This window comes from Ornithorhynchus anatinus, chromosome X3 (genome assembly GCF_004115215.2).
Source record: "Ornithorhynchus anatinus isolate Pmale09 chromosome X3, mOrnAna1.pri.v4, whole genome shotgun sequence".
NCBI lineage: Eukaryota > Metazoa > Chordata > Mammalia > Monotremata > Ornithorhynchidae > Ornithorhynchus > Ornithorhynchus anatinus.
The window spans coordinates 4,396,163-4,419,807 of record NC_041751.1 but is presented as its reverse complement, the minus strand read 5'-3'; the positions used below and the strand labels follow the sequence as shown (position 1 = coordinate 4,419,807).

General features: G+C 46.9%; 1 protein-coding gene across 1 annotated transcript in view; it reads left to right on the top strand.

Moving 5' to 3' along the window:
* Positions 1-23,313, top strand: part of RPRD1A (regulation of nuclear pre-mRNA domain containing 1A) — a 50,808-nt gene extending 27,495 nt beyond the window's left edge. Inside the window, exon 7 of the mRNA XM_029053943.2 lies at positions 18,774-23,313. Within this exon, the coding sequence (XP_028909776.1) occupies positions 18,774-18,923 (150 nt within the window). The 3' untranslated portion in view covers positions 18,924-23,313. The remainder of the gene's footprint in view (positions 1-18,773) is intronic.
* Positions 23,314-23,645: the final 332 nt, after the last annotated feature.

The window sequence follows — 23,645 nt, the reverse complement described above, 5'->3', positions numbered from 1 at the left end:
GATACTGCGCCCTCTCTCTGATCTCTGAAATTTTGATTCGCTTAGCGTCATTCGATGAAAGGACCCTCCTTCTGAAATACACCACACCCGCGGAGTCCTTAGAAAATCAGTAGATGCGAGGGGGCGACCGCAAGCCGGGTATCGGGCCTGCTCGATTTGGCATCGGTTGGACAACCGAAGGAAGCCTCAGGGCATCGAGGACGGGGCCACGCTCATCCCGTCAGGGTCGACCATCGGCTACTGACCGATCGGTTCATCCCCGTGGGAGCCTAACGGGTGTGGCGCTTCTCTAGCAGGATCGGCATTTCCCTTGGTTGTTGTCAGCGTAATAATGTTGTTAATAATAATTGTGGGATTTAAGTGCTTCCCGTGGGCCGGGCACCGTTCTAAGCGCTGGGGTGGATACAAGATAATCGGGTTGGACACAGTCCCTGGCCCACATAGGGCCCCCCCGCCCTAATCCCCATTTTACAGATGAGGGACCTGAGTTAGGGAGAAGTTAAGTGACTTGCCCAGGTCGCACAGCAGACGAGTGAAGGAGTCAGAATTAGAACCCACACCCTTCTACTATCTGTAATTATATTAATGTCTGTCCCCTCCTTCCAGCCTGTAAGGTCATTGTGGGCAGGGAGCATGTCTCTTTATTGTCGTATTGGACTGCACGCAGTAAGCGCTCAATCAACACGGTTGAATGGATGAGTTCTTCTGGCTTCCAGGACAGGGCCCTCTCCACTAGGCCACGCTGCACAACCAGTCGTATTGAGAGCTTACTGATAGCCGAGCACTGTACTGAGCGCTTGGGAGAGTACACTACGAGCTGGTAGCCGTGTTTCCTGCCCAACAGTGAGCATTCAGTCTAGAGAAAGGCAGGTGTAAGTGAACTTTACCTTCACTGAGTAATGAATGCCCGTCAATGGGCAGGGATTGTCTCTATCTGTGGGTGAATTGTCCATTCGAAGCGCTTAGTACAGTGCTCTGCACATAGCGCTCAGTAAATACTATTGAATGAATCTTCTTGGCCCGGTTCCGTTCTCCATTTTCCGTGGCACGAGTTCCGAGGGACAGTGTAGGGGAGGTGGGGGTGGAGCTGCCGAGATGTGTTCTCATGTCCTCCATATTTCCATCTCTTCTCCTTGGCATCCCAAGCGCTTAGTACAGCGCTCTGCACATAGTAAACGCTCAATAAATACTAACGAATGAATGAATCTCAGATGTATCTATGCACCACGGAAAGAGGGGAGACCAAATAAGGCGAAGTGGAGAGAGACGGGAAGCAGAGAGTGAATGTGGCGAGATGGAGGGAGAGAAGAAGGCAGAGGAGGGAAAATGGAGAGAAAAGAGGCTCGGAGCTGAGAAGAGAAAGCAAAAATTAAGCTATAGCCTAAGGGGAGAGGCAGTCGAAAGAACAGGAAAGCCTTATGAAGAGCATTTGAAAGATAGAGGAGAATAAAAAGGGGAAATATAAGACACTTAAGAGGAATGGGGGTAGCTGGAATATAAGGACAGAGGGATAAATAGAGGTGGAAAGAGAAGAAACGAGAATTGAGTGTCAGGAAGCGAGTCGCAGAGGTCGACTTTAAAGGGGAAGGAAATGGACCACCTGAAAGGAGGAAACATTGGATGTCTGACCCTGGCAAAAACTGATTTATTTTTTAAGTACGTTAAGCAATGGAAACAATTCAAGCGCTGTCTTGGTGAGTTGTTCTTCCCAGCTCCAGTACCTACAGAAAATCTTTCCCTGATGGTACAGTGAGCACATTCGCCAGGCATCTGTCAGTGATACTACCATCAAATGCCTCCAAAACCAATTGGACATGCCAACCGGAAGGATTAAGCTGAACATCCTTTATCAACGAAACATTGTGAAAGACCTGCCTAGATTCACGTGGACGTACGACAGATTAATTCTCTGTCGAGAGAGGAAAGGGTTCCATAGAGTTGCAGTTTGTCTGTGAATGTGCGAATCTGATCTCTCGTCAAGCCCGGGGGTTGTCGATTATATACGGGTGCTTTTTTTTCCGTTTTCTTTAGTGAGACTCCAAGCTACCGTGAGCAGGGATTGCCTCCTAGCAGACAAACTGATGTTTTGGGAGCCCTAAACCAGTAGGCCCAAGTCAGAACTTGCCTCAGAAACAAACTGAAGTCAACCTAATAATATAATAATAACTGTAGTATTTATTAAGCGCTTACTAGGTGCCAAGCACTCTAGTGAGGGCGGGTTGGATATGAAAAAATCGCGTTGGACCTGGTCCCTGACCCTCTTGAGGCTCACAGTCTCGATCCCCATTTCACAGATGGCGTAACTGAGGCCCAGAGAAGCCAAATGGCTTGCCCAAGGCCACAGAGCAGGCAAATGGTGGAGTCTGGATTAGAACTCATGACCTTCTGACTCTCAGGCCCGTGGTCTATCCACTGCGCCGTACCATGGGATTGTACATTTAGCTTCTCCGGTCAATTGGTAGTATTTACCAAGCTCTTGCTGGCCGGAGAGCACTGTGCTAAGCTTTTGGGAGAGTACAAATGGAGTAAAATAAATTGTGGTATTTGTTAAGCGCTTACTATGTGCAAAGCACTGTTCTAAGCGCTGGGGGATACAAGGAGAGTAAGAAATACAGACTCCAAGAGCTTACAGTCAGGGGAGACCGATGATGTGAGACGTTCACAAACAGGTTCCCTAGTTTTTAACCTCATTCCTAACCCCTTCTCTCCTGTGCCACATCAAGTAGCCTTGTGCCCGTTCTAAAAGTGCAGGCAAGCTGGCAGTGGACCGAGACTAGCCCACCTGCCTCCCTCACACAATCAGAAACCACGCTCCAAAAAGCCAGTCTACATGACTTCGGCCTAAATTCGCCGAGGTATTTTTCCTGCCGAACTGCGACAAAGCCCAAGTAAATCCCCTCTTATTAGCTGGTTGTGTAGGCCCATTCGGAAAAAGGTGGATTTTGCACGTTGTTTAAATTTAAGCTGACGGGCGTGCTCCGGCCAGGCTCGGCCCATTAATGAAAGTTGTTTATTGACTCTCTGAGAGCCAGGATGGGTTTGGAGCTCGCTATCATAAAAGCGGGAACCCCATTGTGTTTGTCTAAACTCTCAGCTGCGCTTTCCGAATTTTTACGTGGTTTCGACGTGCTGATCCAGCGTCGGTTTTCTTTGTACTGTAATGAAAGGAAGCGAGCAAAATGAGACTTGGGCCTCATTTTGAACTAGATTTATTTAAATTTTTAAAGGGCCCAATTCAAAAATTGGAATGCTATTTGCATATATGCCTTCCATCTTCAATCCATGGGAATAATCTTTCAAGACTATTCCGTCTCCAGACATCCGCGAGCCTGAAAGTGAATTTTAGCTCCTACTTCTTCTTCCAACTTGGAAGAACTGTTAGTGCAAAAATGATTTAACCCTGAAGCAGTCATCATCAGTCACACACTGATGACTCCTCAAACATCTCTTTCCCTGAGATGTTTCAATATACATGAAAACAACAGCTAAGAAAGCCACCCAGGGAACTTCAGAATTAGTTAACGAACCACTTCGTAACAGTAACGCCCTTTAAGCGAGGTTATTTTAAGCTTTAACACTAAGTGGAATCAAAGCCGACTCATCTGTGGACAGTTTGGTGGTGTCATTTGAAAATGATGTGCTACCCAAATGTCATCGCGACATCATCTGTACCAAACCACTTTGAAAAATACCTTTTTAGGTTCTTTTCATCTCACTGCTTCTTTGTCTTTTTTTTTTTTTTTAGGGAGAATTTCGAATAGAGGTAGAAGGTGTCACCGTTCGGGAGTAATCAAAATCCTGGTTGATCAAAGATTTAATTTAATCATTTTAGAGATTAAAATGACATCCTACCCACTAGAATAATGTTTTGCTGTGCACGGTGGTCAGAGGAAGAAAGGTTTGTGTCCTTTGACAATCTGAGCCTCAGTTTTTCTTAAAGGTTTACACATTTTTGAAATTCAGGGACAAATGTAGTCATGCAAAATAGCCATCACTCTAGCTAAAATTCATACTATCTGATAATTTCTTAGTGCAGGAGATAGTAAATTTTCTTAAGCCCGGGAAAGTGATGTAAAGTAAGATTTACTTATCTGCTTCGTGTTACCAAGTGTCTAGGACAGTGCTCTGCACAAAATGGAATCTCAAAAAAAAAGAAAACGAGATCTACCATAGAAATGAATTCAGCCTGGTGATTTTTTTTTTTTTTTTACTTCTTTGCTTATAAAGTTTTGTAGTATGTAGTAGAGGCACAGTGATCGACTGTATCACTGAACTGAACGTTCAAAAGTCCTCCTCTCAATTTTCCTTGAATCATCTGCCCCACTGCCATTTTCCTTAGTTCAGTAAGAACATATTGGGGAGTGAATTGTGGATCGTGAAAAGTCCTCGAAATTGGATAGTCTTGCCATAGCCTCTGGTAAGACTATTCCTTACTTCCTAACCGTCATCGTCAATGGTATCTAGTGAGCGATTCCTGTGTGCGTAGCACTGTACTGAACGCCTGGGAGAGTGCAGTATAGCAGAGTTGGTAGACACGTACCCTGCCCAGACTGCGCTTACAGTTTCAAGGGGGAGAGAGACGTTAATACGAACCAAGAGTCTATACTATATAATTTATAAATTCGTACGAAAGTGCTGTGGGGTTGAGGATGGGGCACATATCAAGTACCCGAAAGTCACAGATCCAAGAACGTAGATGACGCAGAAGGGAGAGGGAGCCGGCGAAAAGAGGGTTTAATCGGGGAAGGCCTCTTGGAAGCCGTGACCGTAAAAGGGCTCTGAAGGTGGGAAGAGTGTGGTCTGGTCCGTATGGAGGGGGAAGGAGTTCCAGGCTATCGGGAGGAAGTGGGAAAGGGGTCGATGGCGAGATCGACGAGATGGGGCGCAGTGAGTGAAGTGACTCTAGAGTAGCGAACTGTCGGGCCTGGAGTAGGGGGTATGAGGAAGATTGTGGAATCTTAGGTGGAGCCACGCTTGTGTTTTAGTTTGGTGGCTTGGTTTTAACATTCCCAAAGACCGCTGTTCTAACATACCACCTTTTCTAGCCCAGAAGCACACGATCCCCACTCCCATTCTAGATCATTCTTCCAATCATTCAGTCGTATTTACCGAGTGCCTACCGTGTGCAGAGCGCTGTACTTGGAAAGTACAATTCAGCAACAGGGACAATCCCTGCCCACAATGGGCTCACAGTCTATTCTGCTTGCTTTTGGTGAGCCTCTGATGCTCATTTCACTGGACTCTCCCAAGCGCTCAGTACAGTTCTCTGTACACAGGAAGCACTCAGTACGTACTACCGACTGATTCCCAGTTGTGCAGCACCTTTTTCTTGTCAGAACTAACCTTCCAGGGACTCTGATTTCTGCCATCTTCTGCCTAATCCACCTCCACTTAAATAGCCAAGTCCCCGCGGGAGTCTAGGACCCAACGCTGGAACCGCAGCTGACGGCCAAGATCCGGAAGCGTCAGTGACAAAGTCAGTCGGTCAATCGGTCGTATTTATCGACTGCTTACTGTGTGCGGAGCACTGTACTGAGCGCTTGGGCGAGTGCAGCGTAATAGTAAAACAGTTGGTAGACACAGTCCTCACCCAGAACGAGCTGCTTCTGGCCCACTTCCCCTTCTCCCTGAACCTTGGAGATGGGTAAAAAAGTTGGTAATATCTGCTTTCTGGAGAGATGCCCGGAGATTTGATGAGGATTATAGACTTGAAAGGAATGCCACCGACGTGGTAGTTGGAATTGTGTGAGAAATAGGAGAATTTCCAATCTCTAGTTAGACGAGATCCTCGAAATTTCAGGGAGTTGTCAACCGAGACCTGATCGATGAGATAATGAAAGCATCCGGTCTGACTCAGGAGGTTCAATACAAGGTAATCAGGTTGGACACAGTCCCTGTTCCACGTGGGGCTCACAGTCACAATCCCCATTTTACAGATGAGGTGACTGAGGCACAGAGAAGTGAAGTGACTTGCCCAAGGTCACAACAGACAAATAGCGGAGCTGGGATAAGATGTCCATCCCCTCGCTTCTATTTATTGCTATTGTTTTTGTCCGTCCGTCTCCCCCAGTTAGACTGTAAGCCCTTCAGTGGGCAGGGATTGTCTCTTATCTGTTACCGAATTGTCCATTCCAAGCGCTTAGTACAGTGTTCTGCACATAGTAAGCGCTCAATAAATGCTATTGAATGAATGAATAACTTCCAAAGTAATAATGATACTCTCCAGTTGAGGATCAGAAGAACAGGTACGAAGCCGGGGCAAATATGTCCAGAGGTTACCCTGCTTCAACTCCCACTTATACGGTGGTTTCGGGAGAGGACTGAAGTTTCTAAAGTCATGAGGTGATCATTCTGAGGACGGCCCCATTCGTCTGACAGGAGCTTAGAGTAGCTGTCTTGGGAATCAGAATTAGGATTCTGTTGCTTATCCAGTTGAACGGTAGTCTCCTGAAACCTAGTTTTAGGCTTCTAGGCCTAGTTGCTATGGAAAGCTTTAATTACTTTAATTACTTTCTCTCTGGATAGAGCCCACATCTGTTTCAGACTTAGTAGCCATTGGCCCATACCCATCTACTGTTTCAAAATGCCATGGATACCGCTCATTTGTCCCCTAGCCATCAAATTCATTCATTCATTCAATAGTATTTATTGAGCGCTTACTATGTGCAGAGCACTGTACTAAGCGCTTGGAATGGACAATTCGGCAACAGAGACAAATGTGTGGCCTCTTCAATCCACCTTAACATGCCACAACTCCAGAACTTTGCATTTCTGCCTTCCCCATGCAAGAGGCCAAGGTATATGAAATATATATATTAAAACATTTAAAGTACCACAATCACATACTTTCCTTAAGCTACCCTGAATTTCACAGTTGCTTCTTCTAAATCAGTGCCCCTCCAGTAAACAGCTTCTTCTCTAGGTGGTCTAGTAAAATCAATCTTTGATTTCCATCTCTTTAGGAAGGTATTTGTCATAGAGCATTGGTGGATGGAGAAGTGCCTTGTGTTTCAAAGCAGATTTCACATATATACACTGTAGTTTTGTGTCTCCCAAACTGATTTTCTTCCCCCCTAGATTCATGCAGAGTAACAATTTTAGATCAATTCCTCGGGAGCCTGGTCATTTCTTGCAATCCTCAGATAAATGGAAACTGTCCTTGGCATTTCCCTTTCCTTTATCCAGGTAAGAAAAGCAAGCCGGCCCCAATCGATCAACGGTGTTTATTGAGTGCTTACCGTGCGCAGTGCTTTTATAAAGTACAATAGAGCAGAGTTGGTTGCCCACAACAAGCTCACAGCCCAGAAAGAACAGCAGAATACACCATAATGTTGGCAGGGTCCTTGAACCTGTTGGCTAAATACAGGCATTTCAGCCTGGAACATGTATGTGTTCCAGTGTTAAATTATATGAATGTTGATGTGCTCCAAAAGCATCTGTTCCCTAACTTTTCCTTTTTGTAATACGGTTGTGAACTACGTTTTCATTTACCAAAGTGTTTACAGTCAGGCGCTCTGCTGAAGTTACCCTGGCAACACCCTCCAACTTCCCCCACGTACCCGGCAGAGTGGCTAGATGCATGTTTTTTCTTGCTTTTAAAGGTAGCGTCGTCCCCTCACGCGGTGCAGAATAAAGGACTGACACAAAGACCCGAGACGAGGCTAGGTTTAAATCGATAACAATTTCCCAATTTCTTCCTGGGCATTAAGGAGCCAGGTTTGGAAATACTCCCATTTCCAAGAGGCTGGAAAAGAAGAATTCCTTCTTCCACCGGCACTAGATCAACCCCACTTCACCGCAAATCCGGGTTTGCGGCTGGAACGTCGAGGGGGGTTTATCGTTTCAGTTAGCCGTTTCAGTCCAGTGCTTCCCCAACTTTCTGCCATTTTTTTTAGTCGCGCTGTCAAAACCCAAACCAGGTGACAATTGGGCTTGGTTTTAATGATTTCTGACTCACCTCGTGACCTTTCCTATATGAGGAAGAAGGCCTCCTAAAACCTTCAGAACAATTTAAACCGTAAAGAGACCAAACATAGGAGTAATTGCCAGTTTACCTTCTCTAGACTCTCTTCCTTGCAGCAATCTCTAGTAATCTCTGACTGCATTGTTGATCTTCCAGGACTCCGGTTCGATCGATCGATCGATCGCCGGTATTTATTGAACAACTAGCGTGTGCCAAGTACTGTATTAGGCACTTGGCAGTGTATAATGCAACAGAGACACGATCCCTGTCCGTAAAGAGCTTACAGTCCGGAGGGGGAGACAGACAATAGAAATACATTTCAGATGTGTACGGAAGTGCTGTGGGCCCGAGGGTGGGGTGAGTATCAAGTGCTTAAAGGGAACAGATGACCAACCCGAATCGGTGCTACGAACAGGAAGCCAGGCTCGCCATTTCAAGTGGTTGCTGTGGTTTGCAAGCCATGAAGCAGATCGTGCGCTCTGTGGCCTTTACAATTTAGAGATACTAACAGGGTTTTAGTCATAGGATGCACTGATATATATTTACTTATGAAAAGAAAGAAACCAAACTGGGCATCGGGTGCACCGGAGTAAAAATGCGTTTCTCTCCCCATTCACAAAACCGTATGTACCCATTTGCGTCTCCATAAAATGACTCTCCTTTAATTGTTTGAAAAGGTTGAAACCTATGCCTTGCAAAAGTGTGAATTTTAGAGCCCGTGAACAGGTCCACCTTTGGCTTTTTTTTGTTAATCACCCGGAGCTAAGATTCGTGGCAGATCTTCCCTTGGGAAGCCCGTCCTGCCGATGGCAGGAGCAAATTCGACGAGGGGAGATGGGAGGACCCAGGGCTTTTTTGATTTTTATGTTGTTTTTGATTCTACACTTTAAGTAAATTCTTAGAGTTTTCCCTTGCTTGGTAGCAAAACTTCCTCAAGAATGAATTTGAAATTCAGAAATGAATCCCAGGAAGTTGCAGGCCCAGGTGGCTCCTCCTCTGTTTCGACCTTCCAAATTTAGTCTTTGCCCAAATCCTGTCCAACTTCATAGCATTTCCAGAATCCACCTCACCCTCGCCAACCAAATGGCCACCGCACCGGTCCAGATACATACCGTATCTTGGCTTGACTAGAGCAGCAGCCTTCCACGCTGATCCGATCTCCAGTCTCTCCTGTTTGTAATCCGTTCTTTTTGCGTTTTTCACGATTTTCTAAAACGTTATTCTGCACACATCTCAAAAATCTCCAGTGGTTACCTGTTCCTCTCCCCATCAAACTGAAACTCTTGAACCACTTTCTTAAAGACACTCAATCGGCGTCCTTTTTTTCTTTCTTTCTATCTCCCTTCCCTTCTCTCCCCCCTAATTATTCACCCCTCTTCAGCTCAGCTCACACACTTGGTTCCTCTCAATGACCATTTCGGCATTTTGGTGCATTTTTATGGATATCTTTATATTCCACTCCCTCCTCCTACCCGTGATTTGCTTTAGTGAGACTCCCCAGCCAGAATAGGCTACCTAAAAAAAAGCTACTGATTTTATTCGTACTCTCTCTAGCGCTCCGTACAGAGCCCTGCACCTAATAGGCACTCAATAAATAGTACTGACTAATGGATTTCTCTTCTCTGGATCAGTTGTCCACGCATCTATTCACACCCTCTTGAGTGTGCTGATATTTTCTGGTTGTCCAACATCCTGGGGTAACGGATCCCCCATGCTGGCCACCTGCTTTGCGGAGAACTGTTTCTGTTGGTTGTGAATCTTTCAGTTGACCACTTCCAGCTTCGACGGATTGCGGCGTTGGGCGCGCGCGCGATTCTGTGAACACCCCGTCCACCCCCTTAACGGTTTGGACGCTTCAGGCGTGTCCCTTCTCGGCCTTCTTCTCTCCCGACTGGAAGGTGGACTCGTCTTTTTCAGTCTACTACCCCCAGATCGAAACTCCTTCCTGCTTCTGTGAGATTCTGTGAGCAACTTGGGAGTTGTGGCGAGGGGCAGCCCGATCCTGAAGAGCTGTGAGTGGGAGTGCAGGATCTGGCCAAATTGGGAAAGGAAAAGGGGGAGGACAGCGGGAGAAGTGTCGGGCCCAGTGGCGGCGCGCCATAAGTTTGGGAGCCACGGAGCCAGAAGCCGGGAGCCTCGTTTAATCTTTCTCGCCTTTATACGGGTAGTTTTTCTGGCAACAGGTTTCCCTTCTGCGTCACCCTTGCATTGGATTTGCACCCTTTCTTCACCCGTCCCTCGGTCCCATATCTCTTTTCTACCTATCCGTACTTTATTCATTTATGTCCGTCTCCCCCTCTAGACTGTAAGCTCTATTTAGGCAGGGAACGCGTCTCCCCACTCTGCCATGTCGTATTCTCCCGAGCGCTTACTAAAATGCTGTGCACACGGTAAGCACTCGACGAGTACCATCGACTGATTAAAACTAAACTATATTTTCCGGCAGTGACTTGAGAGTTTTAGGAGGGTTAATTAACGCATGCTTATAGATACACTCCGAGCGCCTTAGTTGACTTCCCCACATTTAGGGCACAGTCGAGTGAAATCAAATGCTTTAAAAAGAAATCCCCGTACCTCGAAAACAGCAGTGCACGCGTCGCTATTGGTGAACTTGCCCGGGGCCGACAGTGATGAATAGAGAGGGATTCTGATTTAATTTAAAGAAGAACAAGTAGCTGTATTCTTAGCGCCAGTGACTTAATGTAACAAAAATGTTCTTTGGCATCTTTTCACGTTTGTGTGCTGCTGGAGCTTGTAAGATTATTTAGGTTGATAATGAAGAGCTGCCTAGAGGCAGGGGCAGATTGTGCAAGAAAAATAATGGCTAAAACTAGTGAAGAAGTGAAAATGCTTAGAATAATACCACCCTTTTTCTCTTGGCCTCATCTGCCATGGGAAATTATGATTTTATTGCCACAATATATCACAAGAATATTATATGATATGATTTGATATATTCAATCGTGTAGTATGAATTATTTATATTGATGTGTGTATCCCCCGCTAGACTTAAGCACATATATTCTATGTGTGCCTTAGACACTGAAGTGAAGAGCATGAGTTTCAGGGAAGTCTGCCGAGTTATGTTGGACAGTGAAATAAGCTGTAGGTTTGAATGGACATTTAAGTAAAACATTTCAAGGAGACCGTTGACACAGAACCAACTCAACAGAACTGTTCTGACCACCTTAGGAAATTTGATTGAAAACACGCCCTCTGAAAATGCCAGTGTACCCTTCAGTGGGGCCTAGTGGATAGAGCACGGGCCAGGGACTCAGAAGGACCTGGGTTCTAATCCCGGCTCCGCCGCTTGTCTGCTGGGTGACCTTGGGCAAGTCACTTCACTTCTCTGTGCCTCAGTGACCTCATCTGTAAAACGGGGATGAAAACTGTGAGCCCCACGTGGGACAACCTGATCACCTTGTATCCCCCCCCCGGCGCTTAGAACAGTGCTTTGCACATAGTAAGCGCTTAACCTATACCATCACTGTTATTGCTCTCTGTGGTTCGGTTCCCTCGTCTGTAAAATGGGGATTAAGACTGTGAGCCCCATGAGGGACAGGGACTGTGTCCAACCTGATTATCTTGTATCTACCCCAAGTGCTTAGAACAGTGCCTGGCACATAGTAAACGCTCAACAAATACCACAGTTATTATTGTTATTAATAAAAGGTGTCAACTAGAAGTCGGAGAATTATGTTTAGGATTTTCTGAAAGAGCTCCGAAAGGATTAGACCATCACTTTGCTTTGAGGTAGCGTGATTGCTTCTCTTCTTTGATTTCCTCTTCGGCATCTCCTGTAGGTTCCAGAGATTCTCTGATTGAAACGGATGCTAAGATCTAGTTCTGGTCATCAGAACACCCACTCACCAGTGGTTACTCCATGGCAGATTTCAGTCTGACGAAGCGCCACTAAGTCCTTTTCAATTACAGTTTAGCTCAGGACCTGTTATGAGCCAGAGATTTTATTCCTAGGGTGCACCCACACTTCTTTCTCAAAGCGTATTCTGCCTTTTTGTCAAGCCAGCTATAAGTAGGTGTTTCTGGGAGTTGAAGCAACTGGGAGAGTATTGAAGGCTACCTCGGGTTACACTGCGTCAACAGCAGGGACGCCACAATATTGTCGGATGCCTTACCCCAGGTTAAAATCACCCCACGATACAACCACCCCGAGGATACAACCTCTACGTTACTCCACGCGTAAGCCGGGCGACGTCGTGGCCAAGCACAGGTGAGCACGCCCCTCTCTGTCCCCGCCTGACCCAAGATTAAACCATCGACAGCGAATGCATCTCCGGAGGAAACTCAGTTCCGTCAGATTTTCGAGGCGTTGAAGAGGACCCTGAACAGGTAGCCGAAGAAAGTTTCGCATCGGAGAGGAGACGTAAATGAGCCACAGGTGACGTTGCAAGTTGTCAGTGAGCTAAGAACGACTCCGTCTGAGGAAGCATCCGGCGGCGACCGCGTCGGATTTCAACGATCGGGTGCATCGCTGCGGAGGAAGAAGTTGTGATTTCACCAACGCTAGCTACGACACTGGGACTCAGTCATCTTACAGCAATTTTCAAGCGAGCAGGTGATTGTCAGTGATCGAAGAAGAAGACCTTAATGGAGAGAGGAGTTCGATTGAAAGCGGAAGAATTCAGAAGGAGTTAGTCTGCCAAAAAGTGGTTTAAGACAAGAAGAAAGCTGTCATCCAACCCAAGTTGGTCAAATTCTTCACTGAAGTGGAAAAAACACGACCACCGTCGACAGAATAAAATTCAACCCGTACAGTGCCCTGCAACAACTCATGACCATTTTCCATCTCCACCCCTATTTTATACAGTGCTGCTCTACTTTAATAAAGACTAAGCAATAGTTCGGTGCCATCGGTGTTTTACATGAGGCTCATAAAGGAATTTCCATTACATTTCCAAAGTTCCGGAATAAATTCTAATTCACGGCGTGTAAGTCGATGGAAAAATGTACCCCATGATACAACTCCATTTTCAGGGATCGTAGCCTAGTCGTATCGCAGGACGTCCCTCTAAGAGCGATTTGGGTACCCATTCAAGAGGCTTTTGGTTTATGAGGTATTTTGTATGATTTTTGACAGTTCCAGGTAAAGATATGCTTCAGAATTTGGTTTTCTCTAATTTGGTTTTCTCTGATTTGGGCCAGTCGATGTATGCGGTTCAGGACAGAGCTGTTAGCTGATTTGCAAAACGAATGGCCCAGATGCTTGGTGACAGGATAGACTTTTCAATCTCCTTTACATTCTGCTATCATTGATCCAACTCTGAGCTCTTGCTAATGGGGGCAGGAGTTGCCCACTAAGGAAATGCAAATTTAAAAAAAAATCAATCAGTGGTATTTATTGAGTACTTCTGTGCAGAGCACTATCCTAGGCATTTGGAAGAGTGTAATACATGGAGTTGGTAGACATGATCCCTTTTCACAAGGAACTTATAGTCTAGATGGGGTGTTAGATAGTGAAGTAAATTACAGAGGAAATGACAGGGTAAAAGGATACGTACGGAAGTGCTGTGGGGCTGAGTGTGGGATGACTTTCAGATATTTAAAGGATAAGATCCAAGTGCAAAGGTGACACAGAAGGGAGAGTGAGTAGGGAAAATAAAGGCGTAGAAGGGAAAGGCCTCTTGAGATACGAAACTGAACTTTTTTTTAGAAAAAAATGATCCGGGCAGCAGAGTAAAGACTGCGGTGGGAAGAGACGGGAGGCGGGGAGGTCACTGAAGAGTCCGATCCAGGAGGAGAGGCCGGATAAGATAAGTACTTGGATCATCCGTTCAAGGTTAGGATGGAGAGGAAAGGGCAGGCTCAAGAGAGGCTGTAAAAGTAGAACCAGGATTTGGTGACAGATCGAATATGTGAGTTGAATGAGAGACGAGAATAATGACAAGGTTACGGGCTTGTGAGACGGAGGATGGCGGTGCTGCCTACAGTGATGAGAAGGTCACGGGGAGGGCAGGGTTTGGGTGGGAAGATCAGGAGTTCTGTTTTTGACGTGGCATGTTTGAGGTATCGGTGGGACGCCCAGGTCAAGATGTCCTGGAGGTAGGAAGAAATGCGAGACTGCAGAAGGAAGAGATCAGACCCGGAAAGAGGTAGATTTGGGAATCATCCATGTAAAGATGGTATTGGAAGGCGTGGGAGTGGATGAGTCCTCCAAAGGCACGTGCGTAGCTGGAGAACAGAAGAGAACCTAGAACTAGATCTGGAAAAACCCCAATCAATCAGGGAAGTTATTGAGCTCTTACTGTGTGCAGAGCACTGTACTAAGCACTTGGGGGAGTAAAATGCCACAGAGTTGGGAGATGCAATCCCTGCCTACAGTTAGAAGGGGGGAGGGAGAGGAGGAGCCTGTGGAAAAAAATGCTCATTTTATCTAATATTTCAATCCAACCTCTCCTCCACTCTCCTATTCCCGAGCTACTAAATTGGAGATATTCCGATGGATTCTTGTGATCCCAATCCCGTCACCCCAGGGCTGACGGTAACAGTGAAATGGCCAAAAAGAAGATAGCTGGAAGAAAAAAAGAGTACACTAGCAAAAAAAAAAAAAAAATAGGTCTTCTAGATATCATGGTTCACAATACATGGCAATTCTATCGAGGACAATCATTGGGTTTTTTTGGTATTTAAGTGTCAAACCCAGTTCTAAGCACTGAGGTAGGCGCACGTTAATTAGGTCGGACGCGATCCCCATCCTGCGTGGGGCTAACAGTCTAAGTGGGAAGGAGAACGTGCATTTAATCCCATTTTGCAGGTGAGGAAACTGAGGCACAGATTAGTTAAGTGACTTGCCGAAGGTCACAGAGCAAACAATTAGCAGAGCGGAATTAGAACTCAAGTCTTCTGCCTCCCAGGCCCATGCTCTTTCCACTAGGCCACGCTGCTTCCTTATTGAGTTGCTTATGTTGTGCAGAGCACTGTACTAAGCACTGGAAAGAATCCCCGATCTAGTTGGGGGAGACGGGCACTAAAATAAATCACAGATCGGGATAGCAATCAAGTGCAAAGATCTGCGCATAAGGGTGAGGACTCCAACTTATAGATGATGTGGAAGTGCTGAAGTGGCAGAAGAGGGGGAAATGAGTGGGGAGATGAGAAATTAATCCAGGAAGGCCTCCTGGAGGAGATGTGATTTCAGGAAGGCTACGAAGATGGGGAGAGCAGCGGTCTGCCAACGGTACAGATATTAGCAATTGGACACAGATGTGCTAAATCAACTCAGGTTGACCGGAGCGATGATTCATAAAATGTCTCTGGTCCATTTGGGCGGTGAAATGTCAAATGCAAATTTCACAAACGTAATTTGGGGGATTTAATTCTCATTAAAAAAAAGATTTTGGATGCTAAAAATTCGTGTTAAATTAACTCTTCCCGACCCCATTCCCACTTTTATTCTGGTTCCATTTCTCTCATCCCTTCTTGTAAAGGAGGTCGGATTCAAGCCACCGGCAAAGAAAATGATCGTTTCTTCTGCAAGTGCATTTGTGTTGCTTGACTCTCAGTAGCACTATTAGGAGCAGTAGCAAGCCCATGTATTGGGTTAATTTTTTTCGATAAATAGGTAGAGTTCATGTTAATGTATCAACCGTGCATTATTCTTAATGACTTGATTTATAAGCATGAGTCCTTTAAAGCGAAAATGACCTAAATGTCGTATTCCCTCTCAGAATGAGAAAACATGCAGCATTCTCTTGCTTTATTTTCCTTTATTTGTAGACAGAAAAAGAAAAACAAGTTTTCTTGCCTTTCTAGTTCCCAAGTGGTTTCCCAATTCAGAATGAGTGCAATGGAAAAAATTGAAACAGTATGGCCTAGTAGACAGAGCATAGGCCTGGGAGTCAGAGGATCTGGGTTTTATTCCTGGTTCAGTCACTTGCCTGCTGTGTGACCTCGGGCAAGTCACAGCTTCTCTGTTCCTCGGTTTCCTCGTCTGTAAAATGGGGATTAAGAGTGTTAGCCCCATGTGGGACAGGGACTGTGTCCAAACTGATATCTTGTATCTGCCCCAGCACTTAGTACGGTGTCTGGCACATAGTAAGCATTTAATAAATACCATTAAATGTATATATAGATATATACTATATATATAACACTATATTATGTATAATTTAATCGTTTTTATATTTATACCAAAATATAACAGTAATATAAATTACTATATCTGTTGCCGAATTGTACATTCCAAGTGCTTAGTACATGAATGAATGAATTACTATAATATATAGTAATATATATATAGCATATATACATATACATATTACTGTGTATATAAGAGAAGCAGCGTGGCTCAGTGGAAAGAGCCCGGGCTTGGGAGTCAGAGGTCATGATTTTGAATCCCGCCTCTGCCACTTGTCAGCTGTGTGACTGTGGGCAAGTCACTTAACTTCTCTGTGCCTCAGTTACCTCATCTGTAAAATGGGGATTAACTGTGAGCCTCATGTGGGACAACCTGATTCCCCTGTATCTACCCCAGCGCTTAGAACAGTGCTCTGCACATAGTAAGCGCTTAACAAATACCGACATTATTATTATTATTATTATTACATATGTAGTAATAGTCCATGCTGGATTGCAGAGGCTTAAATGATTTCAACCAGTTCAAAGGGATGACTTCCTTTAACTTAGTTCTTGAATGATTCATTCTTAACACTGAAATTGATTTGTACCGATAGGAAGGAAGGATGATTTCTAGATCCCTGTGTCAACCCCAATTTCTGGGTTTTGAGAATAGTGGCAAGAGGATGAATTTGAGAAATGGAATCAAACATTGCGGAGATCTAGCCTGAGCACTGAATCTTGCCAGATATGGTGGGGCTTTTTTCATCTTTGCTAATGAAAAGAGAAGAAAGGAATCTGTGATTGTTCACAAAGGCAGTCCCAAAGGCAAAATCTAGTGGATTTCTGTTTGTGAACTTAAAGTCGGTTTCCTGACCTTTTCTGAGTGAAGGCACTAAATCCAAGTTTTTGTATTCTAATTCTCTTCCCCTCTTCAAAACCCTACTTAGAGCTCACCTCCTCCAAGAGGCCTTCCCAGACTGAACTCCCCTTTTCCCTCCGCTCCCTCGACCCCCCCCTTCACCTCTCCGCAGCTAAACCCTCTTCTCCCCCCTTTCCCTCCGCTCCTCCCCCTCTCCCGTCCCCTCCCCTCGGCACCGTACTCGACTGTATATATCTTCATGACCCTATTTATGTTGTTAATGAGATGTACATCACCTTGATTCTATTTATTTGCCGTTGTTTTAATGAGATGTTCTTCCCCTCGATTCTATTTATCGCCATCGTTCTCGTCTGTCCGTCCCCCCCGATTAGACAGTGCGCCCGTTAAAGGGCAGGGACTGTCTCTTTCTGTTACCGATTTGTGCATTCCAAGCGCTTAGTACAGGGCTCTGCACATAGTAAGTGCTCAATAAATACTATTGAATGAATGAATATTGCCTTCCTCCCTCAACATAAGTGGAGAGTCTCCCCCTCTAGACTCGAAGCTCACTGTGGCGGGGAATGTGTCTGTTGCTCCTCACACCGAAAGCGCTCGATAAATACGATCTAATAATACTCTAGGCTTATATTGGACTCTCCCAAGCACTTAGTACAGTGTTCTGCTGACTGTACTGACCGAGAGTCCCAAGGGGGTTGTGGTTAGCTCGCCATATTTCTGTGGCCTTGGCGTCATCGGTAGAGAGGCAGGTAGCGTGTTCCCTTGCCGGGCTTGTCGGCGTCCGACAGCGACAGCACTTGCGGTGTCCTGCGAGGACGGGAAGGTTTCAGAACCGAGACCGTGTCCAACCCGATTCATTTGTATCCACCCCAGTGCTTAAAACGGCGCTTAACAAGTATCACAAAAAAGAAACCGCATGACAACGCTCACGTACGTATCTGTGAATCATAATATTCCAAATCATTTATATTAACGTCCGTCTCCTCCTCTGGACTGTAAGCTCGAGGGTGGGGAACGTTTCTACCGACTCTGTTGTAAGCGTACCCTCCCGAGTGCTTATTACAGTGCTCTGCACGTGGTAAGTGCTCTGTAAATACCGTTGATGATGCTGATGATGAAGGGATTGTTTATACCGGAGGTGTTTGCGCCGCCCACTTGTTTCCTCTGATCTCTGTCAGCCTTCTTCCCCTGATGAAACCGGTCAGGATATTCTTCGGGTTGAGAATATTTTTTGTTTCATTATGATATCTGTAAAAGCTCTTAATTTGGGTCACGTGCCATCCTAAGTGCTGGGATAGATACAAGTTAATCAGGTGGGACACAATCCCTTTCCCATGCGGGCCTCACGGTCTAAGCGGGGAGGAGAACAGGTATTTAATCCCTATCGTTAGGTCGTTACGGGCAGGGAACGGGTCTGCTGAATCTCTTGTATCGTACTCTTCCAAGCGCTTAGAACCCTGCTCCGCACAGAGTAAGTGCTTCATAAATACTATTGACTGATTGATATTTTGCAGTTGAGGAAACTGAGGCCCAGAGAAGTTACGTAACTTGCCCCAGGTCACACAGCGGACGAGTGTCGGAACGTGGATTTGAACCCAGGTCCTCTGACCGCCACCCGGCCCACGATCTCTCCACCAGGCCCCGCTGCTTCCGTCGTCGTCGTTAAGAGTCACTCGCGTATTCATTTCAACTTTCCTCCGTGTAGGGGGTGAAAACAGCCCGCGCCCTGGAGTGGCTCTCGTATCTGGGATCTGGGGTTTGCCGCCGTCGCGGGGCCCGCCATATCGGCGGCCGGTAGCTCCTGAGGAGCTCTCCTCCCCGAACCGTGGACTGACGGAAAATTGTTTTCAATTGCAGGAATACAAGCGCAAGTTAGCCAGAGTGACCCAGGTGAGGAAAGAACTCAGGTCCCGCATCCAGAACCTCCCGGATTTGTCTCGACTGCCCAACGTGACGGGCAGCCACGTGCACCTCCCTTTCGCGGGGGACATCTACGGCGATGACTGAGGGGCCGGGGAGGACCCATCCACCCCGCTGGAGCCGGCGGAGCGGCGGGAAGATAGTCCTGAAGTGTTATTTTTGTAAATCGTCGACAGAGTGACGCCGACAGAAAAACGTTCCAATCGTTTATAGAATTGGTATAAAAAGGTGGGTCGTTTCCAAGTTCCTCGTTGACTTGGTTTATAAAGGGTGACCTCTGTATCTGTTAATATGTTCACGGATGGGTGATTATTTAAGAAAAAGAATTCTTATCTTTTGTATATTTTTGGATCGAAGGTCCTGTGGAAATGCAAATGCTTCTATTTTCTTTGTGAGATCCGGAGTTCGTCGCTAGGTTCCCCGCTTGTGGTCAGTGTAGCTTTAGTGGAAATGCTGTCATTTCGAGGGATGAACTCCAGTTGAGGGTCTGGTTTACGGGGGCGTCTCAGGGTTGAGGGAAAGCACCACCTCTCGCTCCCCAGAACTTCTCCATTCCCTCGCCCGACCCTCCCGCACCCCCCCCTCCCCGAAACACCCCCCCCCCGACCGCCACACGCACACCCCTCGATAGTAGTTCGGTCCCGTTCAGCTGGTACGAAGAATCAGCATTCGAACCCGTAGTAGGGGGCGGCGGCCGAGGGGCCGTTATAGACCGAATCCATCCTTTCCTAGACGACTCGGGGCTACAGGCCCCGAGAAATCTCGTCGATCCCGGCCCTCCTAAGGAGGTTCTTTCACCTCAGCGAGAAACACCCGCTTTCGATGAGAAAGATATCCGGCGGGCCGGACGGGGCAGGCCTCAAGCAGACAAAGATTGAGAATAAGTTCACGGGCAAGCGGGGATGCGAATAGAGACATCCAGCGGATGCCGTCTGGGTCACTTTCAAAAGCACATTGGCCGAACGGCTCCCTCGCTCCCAGCCGATCCCGATGGTCGACGTGACATCGTCTCTAAAAGGCGGAGAGAAAGGCTTTGAGTCGCCCTGATTTGGAAGGAAACGTAGGTTCGACTTGAGTGGGTTTGGGAGGGCGGAGTGGTCGGCGATTGAAACGCAGAGATTCCTGGGGGTTCCTCTACAACCCTGTATCGCCAATTTATGGTCCTTTGGAATTCAGGAATGATTTAAGCTGAACCAATATTGGACGCCTCCTGCTAATAAATGTCCGTCGGGAAAACTCTTTTTTACCTCCACCAGCCTGGCAGCTCTAAAGATAGGACACCGAATTCCCGGGAGGAAATGTTCATGAGGTAGACTGTAGAACGTTTGGGTCCTTGGAGTGTCGGACCGGCTGTAGGTTGTAGAAAAGACAGTAAAGCCACAGGATAGATCTGGTACGTTTTATATATGGATATATGTACATATATATCCATAGAAATACAGATAAGTGTATTATTTTTCCGCTTGCCAGACACATTATGCGTTCGAGTTGTCGAAACCTTGGCTTTCTTCTAAAAGCCCACCCTGTTGGCAGCAGGTTGGCACATAAAACGGCCGTCTTTGAGGAGATGTTCGTGACGTTATTAATAAACGAAGGCGCCTTTTCTATTAACGTATGCTTTGCGGGGTAAACATTTTCCTCTCGGTTGCATGCGGTCACGGAGTGGAAATAACAGTGGGTCTGTTCTCCCCTCGCCCCCCCCAGAATCCCCCGACCCAAATCGTTTCGTCAGACCTGTGTTATCTGTGTAAATATTTCTTTCTCATAATTAACGCTCCTATCCGTAAGCAGTGTGCATGTAAAGGTAAGGTAAATTTTTTTCCCAGGAGCCAGTGAAGGAAAATACCTTTATAGGGACACACTGTTAAAGCGAAACGTTCTGTGAAAAGACTAAGGGTGCATTATTTCGTTTTATATTCAGGTAGTTTGTTTCCTTGGAAATAGCATTGTTTTAATTTTAGCTTCTCCGTAATTCCTGCATTGCCGCCTCATCTTTGAGGCGTTTTGTGATATAAACCCGTTATTAAGAATTTTTCTTTGGCACTAAGGTAAGGAATGTTCCACTCGATAGGCTTGAAAGTGATCAGAAACATTTTAAAGGTGCTCTCTCTGTTCAAAAACGGCTGGTTTTAGATCGGTGGTGTCTGCTCGTTCTCTGTTACCGTTTTGCTAGAGCGAGCTGGCGTCTCTTAAAACGGCCAGAGAGACTTAGTGCGGAGAAGGTGTGGGGAAGATCACGAGTTTGTCCCCAGCTCCCTGAATCCTTAACGTTTTCCCACTGCGGGTCACCAACCGACCGCCCGCTGGGTCGGCCGCGTCCCGTAGCTTTCCGACGGCCGGGGTCCGGATGCGGATCCGTTGACTGAGCCGTGCTTCCGGAGGGCGGTGGACGTCGAGGACGAAGACGGTGCGAGGCCTCGATTTCCACGGGTGTTTCTGTGAAACCGGGCTATGGGGGAAGCGGGGGACTGCCTTTGCCTACACCGCCCAATCTCAAGTCATGGGCGTTTCCCCAAATGGCCCAATCTGGGGCCCACAGTACCCACACCCGGGCTTGCGTTGGTTAGGTCACGCTTGATCCTGCGGGTTTTCTCCTTTTAAAGAAGTTCCGGCCGCCAGCGGACTCGGGCGCTTTCCCCAGTGGGAGGGCCAGGAGCCAGCCGGGGGGCAGAGCCACGCGACTGACTCCCCTGGGGCCGACACCCCCCTCTCCCTCTGTGCTTTCTCCGCGCCCTGGCTTGGGCTTGCGGGTATCCGGTCAGCCCCGTTGGGCCGTGGAGAGAATGCTTCTCCGGACCCTGCCAGTCGGCTTACCTTTCAGAGTGGCAAAACCTCTCAGGGCCGATGACGAGCCGTGCTCTACAACACGGCGGTCTTTCCGGCCCACTAGCTGAATAACCTGAAGGAAGGACGGAAGGATAGAACTCCTTTCTGGTTCCTGGGGACGGATATTTGCCCAAGGCGAAGTTCTGCTAGAGAAGGAACTGTCCGAAAGGTACGGCTCAGCGCCCTTTGTCCTTCCTCCCCTTTGCATCCAGTTGACCCCGCGGTCCTCAGGACGGCACCGTCGTGAAAGGGATGGGTGTGAAAGGATAATCTGGAAGATTTGTGCCTGGGAGAGCCTGGCACAGTGGCTTCCTTACGTTCTGGGCTCGGGCAGAGAAGCAGACTCTCCCTCTAGTCAACCGCCTTCCTAGCGGAGAGCAGAGGGGTTTGTACGGTAAAGTGAAGGTGGGCGCCTTCCTGCCTGGGAACCCCTTGGGGCCCAGCTGCTGGACGGGGGGCCAAGTCCCGCCTCCCCTGCCGGGACGGACCCCCTTTCCACCGTCCCCAGCTCCAAATCTGCTGGGCCTCACCCCGAAAGGAGCGATTTGGGCCTGGCCTGTACGAACCTGCTCCGGGGACCTGCTAGGAGACCCTACGTATCCATCAGAGAGCCTTCTCTCCAACACGGAGATGGGAGAGGAAGGCCGGACCCGCTCACTGGGCTCAATGTGTTCCCTGAGTCTTCTCCAGGAGAATAATGAAAGCTTACAGGGGCTCTGGGACCAATCCAGTCTCCCCCCGACACCCTCAGACTACCAACTTGTCTTTAGGAAGGGTCACTGACCGAGAAAAGTGACCTGAAATTTAAGCATCCCTTACGTAGCGCGTCTTCTTTATTTTGCCGATGCGTTTTACTTGCATTTGATTATTTATGAAGGGAGAGAGGGGTGATAGGAAATCAGTAGAGGGTTTGGAAATTAACCCCATTCATTTTCCACGTTTCAGTCACTGTTACCGTCTCTTCTTTCTTCCTTCTGAAAATTATTTTCTCCCCCCCCCGGGACTTTACCTCATCACGATAATAGGAGAGAGGCCACAGTGTCCTGTTTACAATCGAAGGAACTGAAAGATCACTCCCATGACCGCTCTGTACCAAGTTAATGACCCTCCTCTAATTGAAAACGTTGACCGCTAGTTGCTAAATAACCTCGCGCCCATTAGCAAAACGTAGTCGTAGAACGCTGATCCGTTTAGATGAGATGAAAAAAAAGTGTCTTCAAAGCCCAGTTTCGATCAGAGTGGGTCTCACACCCGTTACTCGGAGTATTGTAAATCTGTTTAAAATTTTTAATAGCCAACTTCATTCGTTTTAAAAAACTAGTAGTAGAACAACTTTTAATTCGTAGATTTGACCTGCCACACTTCGGTACTTGGACACCAGACGTCACGGCTGCTCGAGTGAAGCATGGTCTTTTTTGTGGTAATCTGTGGGCATAGGATTCAGCAGTTAGTAACTTCTCTGTAGTGGAAATCTCATTCGTTCAAAGTTGTCAAGAAAGAAAATACAATGTCGAACATTTACAGGTGTGTTGTTTCACTGTACGCTGCTTACTGGACTTCTAATTCTCGTGTGATTTATGTCCTCTAAGAACACCTCTGTATAACAGTTCTTTCATATTGAAAAGAATAAAATCTTTAAAAAGGAGGCTAATTTTAGGGTGCTCTCTTTGGGAAATTCTTTCCGTGTCATAAAACACTCGCTTGTTTACTCCCGTGGCAGATTTCCGTGAAAAACCGACCAAGTGGAATTAGTGAAACCAGAGGTTTTGAAGGGAAAGATCCTGGTGGCTCTCGGCTTCGGTTCCTCTTTCCTTCCGGGGCTTCCGTATTGTCCGTCAGCCAGCGGCTGCGTGGGTTAAACTCCCTAAAACTCAGCAGACTGCGACTCCGGAGGTATCGGGTGATGGGTATTTCCCTACCCCCCCCGGGGCCCCACATTATTCCCAAACCATCCCTGACCTTCTTCCTTCTTGCAGGAGAATC